General features: G+C 37.9%; 1 protein-coding gene across 1 annotated transcript in view; it reads right to left on the bottom strand.

Annotated features, from left to right (window-relative positions):
• Window positions 1-5,841: 5,841 nt before the first annotated feature.
• The window catches only part of LOC145768832 (solute carrier family 35 member B1-like), a 60,864-nt gene continuing 53,934 nt past the window's right edge, over window positions 5,842-12,771 (bottom strand). The window contains exons 5-8 of the mRNA XM_082580434.1: window positions 12,204-12,330; window positions 11,125-11,249; window positions 9,884-10,019; window positions 5,842-8,406 (exon numbers count right to left, since the gene is read on the bottom strand). Coding sequence (XP_082436560.1) covers window positions 8,345-8,406; window positions 9,884-10,019; window positions 11,125-11,249; window positions 12,204-12,330 — 450 coding nt within the window. The 3' untranslated portion in view covers window positions 5,842-8,344. The remainder of the gene's footprint in view (window positions 8,407-9,883; window positions 10,020-11,124; window positions 11,250-12,203; window positions 12,331-12,771) is intronic.

Raw genomic sequence — 12,771 nt, forward strand, 5'->3', positions numbered from 1 at the left:
TATAGGTTGTTTAAAATCCTGCCAGATTGTGGACAGTTTTGTTTTGTATGAAGTCGGAGCAACTGTTTTATTCCAAAACGATCTGAAAAAGCTCTTAAGTGTTTGAAATAAACCGACGAAAGGTTTGGTTGTAAATACAAATTCCTTTTTTTGTTGTGGAAATAGGCCGCTTTTGGGTTTGTTTTGGATTGCAGAGAACTGAATCCGCTGTCGGAAACAAGTTTGCAAGATGGTTTTAAAATTTCCAGCCCAATTGCTATTGAAAAGTAACCGAATCGTCACAAGTAATAAAACAAGCCAAAAATATGACAAATTCGCGTAAAATATAATCGAAGTTAGAAAAAAATTGGTGAAAATGGAACGAACCCAAACGAAAAAAAGCGTTTTTTGAATTTTCCCGCACCTCCCAAACAAACCCAATTCCGTTGAAGAACCGCGGCACTGGCAACCTTGGTCGGAAGCGGCCGAGAAAATACAGATTACCAAAGTCTGCGATTAAACTTTTAGTTGTAACTTGCAATTTTTGAACGCTTGCAAAATTAACTGCAGTTTTTATTTGGTGAAGTGTGATGGTTAATGGTTATTCCACAATCACATTTAGTGCGATAAGTTTACTCTATGCTTTTTATCTCTTAAATCGGCAAATTTTTTTGATTTGTGTAAGTTTACTCGTGCAGTTTGTGCATTGAGACTTTATATATGGTGTCTGCTATGGAATAGTGGCTGACCAGGTGACCGCTTATGGTCATTTGCTACCTTATACTGATTGCGTCATATTCTAACCTAGGCTATATTATATACAGTTATATTACACATTGTTTTGAAAATTTAATTCATTCTGCTTATTTGTTATACATACATAGCGCCATTGAAACAAATAAATTGTGACTAGTAAGCCTATTGAATGTTGACAACTCAAGTAGATTGAACCACTATTATCAAATTAACCTTTATTGCCTGTGTCACCTTTTGCGAGATCATCAGAAGGTGTTTATGTGTAGACCATACTGACATAGGCTACGAACCAGGAGGGCATTTTCCACTCTCCCTGTTATCAAAAACGTTAATATATGGACAAAAATATAGACTACAGACTGGCAAAGCCTTGATAGGTTGTTATTCCTGATGGTTTCGCATAGCCTACTTGTAAAGGCTTTTGACGCAGGGCCCATTACCAAGATGGGCAGAGTGAAGTTTTCCGATTGTTGAAGTCGTCGTCGTCTGAGCTTCTGGGGCCGAGGGTCTATCCTTTTACCACCCCAGATTCACGATGTTCCCGGACTATACTGGAAGGCTGCTAGAAAGCAGCCAGTCTTTAGTTTCATCATCCATTGTTGAAGTGATGTTGCTGGATAATTATTCCATCCACTTGAGAGCAGTCCTTAAAAATGCGCTGCTTTAATCGCATACCCCGAAAACCGAACCAGCGCTGCTTGACCTTGATTCGGGCGCGTAACCACTGAGTTAAGCGGCCGGACGTTTATTTGGGTAAAAAGCTGGTGAACAAAATTAACATCAGTTGAAAATTTACTGTGGGCTATTTATGATGGATTTTTATTTGGTAGTCCTATAGCCTACACCCATATCCATATCTTAGTTTTTTGTATAGCGACAAAATCTTATTAGGCTAATTACGTGTATTTAGGCTACAACTGTAGCCTATTGTGTTGATTTGGGCAGCCGTACAATATGTAATTTTCTTGCATCTGAGTAATTCTTTTGATGAAAACGTCCACATCAACCTGATACAGTGGCCCCAAAACTAATAAAATTGGATGTGGCTGTTCGTTTTATCGAACATATGGTAGGCTACAACCTGCAACACAGGTTCTATGCTGTTTTAGTGGCTACAGAATGAGCATAATCTGATATAGTCTATCTACAGTAGTAGGCTAACCAATGCAGTGCCGGATTTACCATTAGACTATAAAGGCTGAAGCCTAGGGCCTCAAAGTTTGAGATGTTAGGCCTACCACGTAGGCTATATAAAAACGTTTAAATAAACATAACTGCAGACAGTCAGGGCCTCTGAGAGAAATTTTCATCAAGGGTACGAAGAGTCACTCCGGGCTCCCCTCTCACTCCGAGCCCCCTTTGTCTTGGGCAAAACGCTTGATATTTGCTTAGGCGTATTGCACATAATACAACATTTTACTGTAGAATTGGATATTTGTGCGCAATTATATTAGCCTATCAGGCTGCAAAAAAAGTATTATTCAGTGTTTTGCATATCATGTGATCTGTCCCTCGACAATTTGTGTATCCTGCATTGAACTCGTGTGTCAGTTGTTGATGGTGCTGTTGAGAGGTGTCGCTTGTACAGCTTTAATATAAAGTTTTCAAATTTATTTATTTCTCTTAGATGTAGCCTATAATTATTTCTGATGAGGACACTATGTGATGTCGAAAACGTTGGATTTAGTAGTTTTTTTTTTCTTCTTGTTTTTTGGTGTGTTTAATGAAAAATACTAAATCCGCGTTACTGATTGTCACATGCAGGCCTATCTGGTACAAGTCAAGCTATCTACCAAGGCTTAAACATAGCATCCTGTTAAATTATAATCAAATTGATTATCTGACGAATAACCTTTCTTCATTAACTTTTGCATTCACCACATGCCCAGCAGAGAACGAAGTCAGTTTTTTTCACTCCGGTTCTGCTTCTGCTCCAAAAATATTGCCTCCGGCTTCAACTTAGAAGTTTATTTAAAGTGAAATAAGCGTGAAACTACCTTTTTCAAATAGTTTTTAAAAAACACAAAACACCCGGGCTTTTCTCAAAACTGCTTTTGCTACACGTTACCCCCTCCCCCTCCAGACAGGAGAATAACCAACTTTTATGATTTAGTTTAGGTTGCTTTTAACAGAACATTTTGCACGTAAAGCATTTAAATCACCACTTTGGGTTCCTAATTTGCTCGCAAAATGCACTCAGTTACCTTTCCGGGCCCTTTTGCTACATTACGGGCCCGCCAAGGACTAAAGAAGAACAACTTTTATGCTTGAATTTAGTCGTTTAGAATGGTTTTGACCAAACATTTTTGCGCGTAAACTATAAAATCACAATTTCGGGCCCCCCAACAAACACAGGCCAGGGCCTTCACGGGTACGCCGTACCCTCCTCTCATAGGCCTTGCAGACAGTGCACACCGATTCGGCCTCCTCAGTGCAGTAGGTAGGCTATGGCCAGTTTAGGGTGGAGTGAAATTTTTTTTTTCTTTCAAATCAAAAAGTCTAGTATACCAAAATTCGTAGTTGATTCCAAAAACACCATTTTGGGTCGATGCCCCACAGGGGGTGCAGGCACACCCCCTAAAGTTCGAAAACCCCAAATTTTATAAAAAATTAATATCTCATTAACCACAGACAATAGAAAGTAGGTTGATGGCTCAAAATCATCAGAAGGTACAAGTTTATATTACGGTACCTTTAAAAAGAGAAGTGTTTTTACTAAAAGTAGGGGAGACCGGGGCTAAAAGTAACAGGGGTAAGTTGTAACACTATCATTTTCTCCCCAACTAAACAGAAAAATGTATTTTTCTATTGCGCCCTCTATCAAGTGTATTGTAGCTAAGTTACAGATAAACCCTCGTTTCAATATCTCTCCGTACAGTTGAGTTATAACGAAAAGCATTTTTTGCCTACTGAAAGTAAAATTTTAGAAAAATAAATTTGTAGTTACTACGACAAGAAAAAGTAAGCTAAAGGGCTGGTCTTTTTTTTTTGATATAACCATTTACTTAGGTATTTAAAAAATTAAAGGTGACCAAAAATATGTGGCATTTTATTGGTGAAATATCGAACAGTTCATGGCTAACTGCTATTGGGGCAAGATGTAACAAGAGCTGTGTTATGTTCTTTGGCAGTAAATGAGCTAGATTACTTGGTAACTGTTACAATTATGCGTAATTATAAAAGAAAAAGTGAACGTGGGAAGATTCCACCTGCTGTATTAAAACGTGCTGCTGAGGAAGCCATCACTGGAAATGAGTCTATTCGAAAAATTGCCAAAGATTACAACATATGCCATGTGACTTTGTACAGACTGGTTAAGAAAGTTAAAGGTAAACTTAACTAGCCTACCTAAGATAGCTTACTGATTGTAAGAAAAAACATTGAACACCTGTAGGCCTATGTCTTTCGAGCGTATTCGAACAGTAGACCGGGAGAAAATTGGGTCAGGTGTGAAAAGTGCCATGGTTGGTCGCATTCTCAATGTACCGAGGGATTGCCAAAGTATTATTGTCACCTTTGTGAGGAGTAAAGGAAAAATGTGAATTTTTGAAATGCCTGTTATATTGTGTGCAGTTTTGCTTCAGTGTGTACCTTCTGGTGAAAATTTTCTGACCTTGAGGAGTGAATAAACCTTTCTTGAAGAAAAGTGAATGTTTAGTAAAGTGTTTGCTATTTATTCGCAGGAAAAATATTCTGTTACAACTTGCCTCTGCCTGTATTACAACTTGCCCCAGATCCGGGGCAAGTTGTAACGCCCGATTAAAGTTTTTCTAGGCCAATTTTCTCAAAATCCTTCATATATATCACAGGGCTTTAGGTGGAATAATATGCGTAAATAGTCTACCTATACAACTAATCTCCAAAAAATTCGCTCAGACTTGTTTTTACAGACATATAATAAATAATTCAAAAAATGTTACAACTAGCCCCGGTCTCCCCTACTACAAAGTGATCATTTATGCAATAATGTAATTTTAGTCGTAAATTTACGTCAAATTTAGTCGATTTTTGTATATTCAGTTGATATTTTATGCTTAGTAACCGACGGTGTAAATGCGTAGGCTAGGGGAGACTGGGGATAAGTGGGACAAACTTTTAAGGTTTCAGAAAAACGCAAATTACGGTTTTTTGCTTCACGAGCTTTTATTACCAGCGCTTGTATTTTGTGGAGTTTGATGCCCTTCATCAATCTTGGATTGCATGAAATCATAGGTTTAAAGAAAAATGAATGGTTTGAATTTGAAAGCAGTGAGTTAAATGAGTAGCCTACATATGGGACACGTGCAGGAGAACTGGGACACCTTGGGGTGAAATGGGCCGTACAAAGAATGCACACAAATTTTGCTGTTGAAACTTGTCTTTTGGTTTTATTACAGTAGGCTAATAACAAACTCAAATAACAAAAATGATGTTAACAGTCAGCATCACATTATAGAAATGCAATGTTTCAAGCATGTTTGTGAAAAAATAGCTGCTCAAGAAAGACATCCTTTTTAAAACTTAAAAATAAATTGAGAAGCACTTTTTCGCTTAAACCTTCGTTCTTCGCCGCTCCAAAGGTCGAAGGGCTTTGCCTATCAGTTTCATCACCGTTGAGAAGTAGCAGGCTAGATGTTTGGGATGGTTTCGAGCAGCCATTGAATTGATTGGTCATCGAATTCGCACCATTTGTCGCATAATTGACAGGACAGTTGCAGGTGGTGTGGTTTGCGATATCTTTCTCGTTGCCGCACTCACAGGTCGAGAATGTGTGCAGGCGATTGGGCCGCACCCAGGCTTTTCCTGGAAAAGCATTCCAGTTGGGGCTAGTATCGGAATGAACCTTTGAAGTCTTGTGAAAACAGGTTATCTGCACTGAGTAGCCCAGGGCTACTCAACTGGCGGATCGCGGTCCGAATCCGGACCTTCTGGGTGCTGATGGCAGTGATGCACGCGCATACAAAAAATATTGACGCCGTCAGCGTAAACGCAAGCGTTCGAAAAACCATACGCCGTATGCGTCAACAAAACTTGTAAAAAAAAGTTGGCGGCGCCAGCGCATACACTAGCATAAACTCATTTTGTTTGCTAGGTGCCAAACATTCACACGGTATAAACCACTCAAAACAAACAAGTTTTATTTTGAATTTCCACGAAGAAACACAAGCATCTGAAAGTGTTCATCTTTTTTAACAACTTTGATAGGTGGCAAGTGGCTATTTTTCGAATTTCAGTTTGATAAAAAAAATGCAAACAACAGCTAAGACATGAAAAAGTATACGTTGACGCTATAGCCTACGCTAAACAACCGCGAAAACTTTACGGCGTAGCCTCAAGCGACAATTATCCAAAAAATGTGGCCGTAAGCGTGAACAAAAAGTCTAGGGCGTAGAATTTGCGGCGTAGCCTATACGTAACCTACATCTCTGGTTGATGGTGGACCTTGAGCTTTTGGAAGAATAACCTCATTGCCACGTTTCAGGGCTTCTTTAAACAGATTTCTACTGGGAGGAAGCAATTTTTAATGTGATTATCATAGTTGCTGGGGGGCTTTGACTCCCAGACTTTCTCAGAAATCCAATCCGAGTTACATTTTACCATAAAAAGTGGATTGGCACAGATAGTTTAACTTTCGTGGTTGCGTGTGAAATAACTTATTCACCGGACCGTTAAAAATATTCAACTTGTTAAACTGGATCTTAGTTAAGTAACCATGGAGTAGTGACAAACTGAGGCAAATAAATTGTGATGAGAGTTTGGATGATTTTGCTAAGAGAAAGGCTAAAAAAACTTTTTAGTCAATTGAAGTATTTTTGATCACGATAATTCATTTATGTGTTTTAAACCAAACTAGTGCATTACGGTATGTGAAGTGTGAACACTAATGTTGATACGGTACATAGAACTTACATCCAGGTTATAATTCGTCTATCTTGTTACGAATGAGCATTTTTCATACAAGCAATATACATTTTGTAAGCTTAACAGAGTATAATATTAACAACAAAGTAACTTAGCCTACAATTATTTTGATTGACTAACGTTTCCCATTTTATAGCAATATTTCACAAAAGGTTTACAATATAATAACAAACTTTGGTTAACTTCAAATGGTTAATTTCAACACTTGTGTGCTTACTTCCCAATGACGAATTCATTATGGTATCGGTGGTTGTTTGAAATACACGTCTCAATGGCAGTTAGGGTAGAGGTTGGGGGCCTCAAAAGGGAAATAGCCTAACCCTAGGATCTTCCTTTCTCTAAATCCGGCCTTGCATGTGTTCATTTTTTGTACACTACTAGGCCTACTTAACAGAATAATAATTGTTGTAATCAGACATGAAATTATTTGTGAACTTTTAATGAATCTGCCCAAAATAGAATTTGTGAACAGCGGTAACAACATCGGTCATACCTTCTGCCACTTCATATCTACTGGGCTACCTGAAAAATCGTTTATTTGTGGCGGCCGAGGTTATATTGTAAAAAGATTGAACAAGATTTTTGGGAAGTGGCCTACATGACGTGGGAGAGTAGAACAGATGGGACCCCAAGCATTTTGAATTTCAAAAATGGTGAAAAAATGAAACACCCTGATGTACACACCTAGTTACCTACCACATCATTTGCATCTTTAATGTAGCAGTAGCTACAGGAATGAAAATGATCTTGGAGCACAAAGGTGCGATTCCAGCTCACCACAAGATCATTGCAGCAATCAGCCAAGTGGAAAGATGAAATAAAATACGAATGACAAATAGAATGACTTTTGACTGTTTCATCGTTAAAAAGACAGTGATGTATCCAACCAAGTATACCAGTTATCAAAAATTCAATATTAACTACACAAAAAGCAATGTTCGACTAAACAGACTTCAATTGAAATATCGCGGCCATTGCCACAAATTAGGCTGATGAAGAGTTGGTTTACTAAATCAGTACTTGCAAGCCTTAGTTATAACTCACCACATATTTCAGTGATGTATCAGCGTTTGCAATACAATACCAATTACATCGCATAAGAGTTTAATTCTATGGAGCATTTTATCTCCTTTTGGTAAAATGTGCCGAACAAATCGGTAAGTAAGCTGTTATCACAATCGCCTGCAGCCGCTGCCATTTGTTCATATATGCGAAATTCGCTTTTATATTGTGAAACGATTTGTGATATGAGTACAGGAAAGGTTATATGCCACTACACAATACACAAGCCTTCCAGTAAATAAACGAACTACAAGCCACGAAAACTCGGGTCTTATTGTGAACCTGTAAAGTTGGATGGATTGGATAACCACTTTACAATTTCCTTGAACATTGTTTCCAAACAAAATCGGCAATTTATATTTTTAAAGTTAAAACACCATCAACACAATAAGATGAAAAACAACAGGACGAGCTGTTGAGATAAAATGAACTCAGAGTCACCACATGCATTGTCGACCTCTGAATAAACGGCAAACTTCCACGCTCTGCCTTTTAATGCAGTAACATTTTTAAAGTAAAACACATTTTTTATCAAATACTTTATCACCAAAGCACAGACTTTGATCAATAATCTTGTCTATGTCCCTTGCACACTATGCTCAAACGAATATATGCCGTGAAAATTCAGGGATCTGTTGATTCATTGTCATTCCTCGTCCTTTTTTTGAGGCTTAATCGATCTTCCATAAATAGAGTCTAATCCTATACCTGGAAAGGATATTGTTATTATCAAACTAGTAATTACTTCGACAATTGACATATAAGTTTGGGGGTCAACTTGTATTCTAAGAAAACTGAGGTATAAAGGGTTCACGAGGTTTGGGAAGCTGATATAAAAATTACGAAGAGAATTTGTTGTTGTTGTGACGTGCATCATAAAGAAATACTGTTGGGGCGATTTAGAACAAACATTATTGCTTGAAAAAGTGTCAGTTCTTTTAGCAATAATCATTCTTTTCAAGAGGTGGCCGAACATACTTTCAGCTTGAAAATAAACTCTTGAAATATGAATAGAGCTCGACCGATATATCGGTCAGCCGATATGTATCGGCCGATATCAGGTGTGGCCGATATATTGTATCGGCTATTTTTCGCCGATTAACATCGGCCAGCAAAAGCACACTCAAAACCAGCCATACATGCATTTAGAAGAAACACAAGTTGCTCAAACGTGCTTTCATAGCACGAACAATCGTTGGGAGAATATAATTTCCCGCCCATTCTAGTGCGCAAAATTTGTCATGTTTTGGTATTTCAGTAAGAAAAGCCCAGGGAAAATTAACTTTCGCTCACATGACATGCAAAAATAAACCCAGAGAAAAAAGCCTAGTGAAACTTTGCACAGAAGAAAATAGAAGCGTCATTGTAGAAGTTTTCCGACCCGTGCCCAGAGCATTGTGACGCAAGAAGCCACACGACCTCGTTCGGTGGAAGTTAATCAGTTATACGGCGTATTGCAGCTACACGGCGCTTTGACTCTCCAAGCGCACCTCGTTGATCTGATGAAAGCCTTCATTGAAATTTTAAAAAGTCTTCCAAACCGTAGCCATAGCTCTTAAATGGCGAAGAATTCAGACCGGACAAGTTTGTCCGCCGTCAGCAAAAACGAATTTCGAGGCCTGGGTTTTTTCTTTTTTGTTTGGTGTTTTTTTGTGATTAGTGTTAAGAATGATTCTTCCATTACAGCAACTAATGCATAAACTTTCTTGGACTGATTTGTTGCTTAATAACTTTGTTGGTAACTAATTTTTCGTAGCTGATATGTATCGGCCGATATGTATCGGTATCGGCCTAAAAATTTTATAAATATCGGTATTGGTATCGGCCTGAAAAAGTGATATCGGTCGAGCTCTAAATATGAACTCAACTATTTTCTTGTGCCAACTCTGCGATCACTGCTGAGAGATTAATGTGAAGTTGTCTATAAACCTTCACTAAAGACCAATTTTTGAAGTAGCTGTTACTTATTGTTGTTGTTGACTTCAGCAATTTCTTTTTTTAGAGCAAGTCATTAAAAGTTTCCATCAATTTTGTTTCATCAACATCAACAATTTTCGAAGTTGTATAATCTTAATTTCTCACATGCAGGTGGTTATTTCTTTAACAAATTTATATTCGCACAAATCAATGGACTGTGATAAGAAAACAATCCGTGATATAAAAACAGTGCAGTCATTCAACTTACCAGTGAAAACTAAAAATGTCGAAATCCATTGTCGAGAGCTAATAGGATTACGGAAGAGAATGACGGAAAACAATATTGTAAAGAACTTTCTAGTAGTAGTTATGACGGAACACGTCAAAGGACCAAATGTGACAACCTGAAATTAAAACGTGGTAAGACATGAAGATTGAAGGTGTAATATATAAGACCAGGGAAGAGAAATACATCAAACAAGCATACTTCTGCGTTCTGCATGTACTTCGAGTGTTACAGGCGGCCAAAGGTGTGCGTAAACAAGCCAGCTTTTTTTTCTGCGGCAATTTTGTGTAAAAACACTTTAGATTTTTTTCTTGACAAATTGGATGAGGTTTCCCTTTGACAGGGCAATAAGGTCATTTTAATTTTTAAAATTCTCTTACGCCTATAATTAATTTTCTAAGAAAAGATTTATAGTACATCTAGTTTAAAATGAATTTGGATTGTTAATTGAGCCCCATAGTGAAATACAACGTATAGGGGTGACAGGGATTCAATTCCACCAAATACATTTTGAAAACAACCTATTTTTATTTCAGTTAGTCTGATTACGACCTTCTTTTAAGGTATTTCACCAAGAGTATCAGAACATGATTTGTATGAAAAGGTATTACAACAAAAATCCTTAACATTTGATTCATATTTTTCTCTTTAAACGCATGGCATTAAACAGTTGAATAGCTAGACTATAACATCAGATACATAGGCCTCAACTTCCAACTCATTTCCAGGTGCTTCTTTGCAACGTGGCCCTTTTCGAAATGCTGAGATGAAAAAATATATCAATGCAGAAAAATAGTATGCATTTGCAGCAACAGTTATTACCCTGGTATAAAAATTCTGAATAAATGCAAATCATTAAGATAAAACGACAAAAGTGTCAGTTCAAATCAAGGTTAAAGTTCACATACAACGCGTTTAGTCTTCACTAGCTAAATTCTTAGCAAGTTGCATCATGTACAAAAAATCTGAAAAATCTGCAATTATTGTCTGTGTTGTGTGGGAAGCATGTTCAAACATGGTATGGAGATTTTCGTCTTAGAATGCTTGTTCGTTTCGGGTTCAAGAAACATCTTGACTTGTAGCTCTTGATTTCACACTTTTCTCAGATTATCTAATTGCAGTATCTGTATAAATTAATAAAAACAAACGTGGTATAGTTTAATTTTGGAGAAACTAAATACAGAAGATCAGAGAAATTGAACAGTGGCTCATCTCAAACTTACCGTCAAGAAAATGAAATGTTGGCCAAGGGCTGAAGTCAAACTAAACATAGCTAAATGCCAAATCACATGTGGATGCCTCATTACAAATTGAACGAATGAAATCCCTTGTCCATTCACAACAAGACCTGTAAAAATAAACGTAAAGTATTTGATAAAAAAAAGGTTTCAATCGTGTGATAAAACTCTTAATTTAAAAAGGTAAACAATTAAACTGAATATTTTGCATTGTTAGGGGATATGCAACGAAAAATTGGTGACATTTGCCCAGTAAAAACGCACGCACTTTACAGTGTATTACAGTGAGCGTGGCTCCATTTGGCAATCTTATCGGTTTCCTAAATAGAAAAAAAGCACCAACAGATAACAAACATATTATTTAAACTGCGTAAGAATTGCACAGTATGTTCAAATAAAAAGCAAAAAGTTGCATCAGCTGATTCAAATAAACATATGAATTGGAAATGATTAGCTGCAATTACACTTTTCAATCTAAGATTTGGTATCATCATCATTGGCGTATGAGCAGATCTTTCCAGGCTAGATTAGAGGACAGGAAATCATCAGCCACTCAACACTCTCGTTGTTCAGGACCCCTCAGACCATGCGCACCGTGTGGAGGCCGGTGGGTTAGGCAGTGGTAGATGACATGGTCTGCGGTCTGTTCAGTGGCACCACACTTGCATTCTGATGAAGGAGCCAGGCCCCAATTGTGCATGTCCAAACAAAAGCGGCCGACGCCAGTTCGCAGGCGGTTAAGCCTGACCCACGCAAGCCTTGCGAGGGACATCCCCGGTAGACGGGGATCGGCGTAGGGTATGAAGTCACGGAGCGTGGAGGTGTGGCTTTGCCACTCCGTGTTCCACATGTGGTTTGTCCAGTGTTTCGCACTTAAACCAAGTTCTTCTGCATTCTTGTAGTTGTTGTGCGGCAGGCACAAAGGGACGTCTTGATTTCAGCCGCTGCTTTATAGATGGTGGCATTATTATAGATTTAGTATTAAAAATACAAACGAAATGGATACAGTAGATTAAAAATAGTAGCTGCATTTAATCTTGAAGTATGATTGAAATGAAACTGACCTATTCCTAATATAAGACAAGACCACATATTGACACTCCTCATCATGTGATGCTCGTTAGTGTGATGATAAGCGCGCATCCGTTCTTGAGTTACTCCTGTTAATCCATCCAATGTCAATGAAACCAACTACAAAATCACATTATGTATGTTTATGATTCCACAAAGGTATAGAATCTCTAGGGTATCAGATATATACCTGATGAAGCATACAATTAATTGGAAAAATAAATCTTATGAGTACTATACACTATATCAACTGAATCCCTATAATACTGTAAATAGATGAAAGCTCGGTTTGCAAACAAAGAGATGTAAGATTAAATAAGTATGGGTTTAATTTTGGGTCCATGTCTTTTAGGCGCAGACAGTTAGGTGCCGGTCAAATAGGCGCGCACACTGTGGCGTCAGAATGTTTAGGTGCGGAGCATTGTGGCGGTGTGGCGCCCGTTCATTTAGGTGCTATTCCTGGTAAAGTCTGCAATTGTATCAGCTTGGCAGGTAGGGCAATGCTTCTTACACAAAATGTTATATTGAACAGAAAAATATGTTGTTTTGTTAATGCGCAGG

The sequence above is a fragment of the Aplidium turbinatum genome, chromosome 4 (genome assembly GCF_918807975.1).
Source record: "Aplidium turbinatum chromosome 4, kaAplTurb1.1, whole genome shotgun sequence".
Classification (NCBI taxonomy): domain Eukaryota; kingdom Metazoa; phylum Chordata; class Ascidiacea; order Aplousobranchia; family Polyclinidae; genus Aplidium; species Aplidium turbinatum.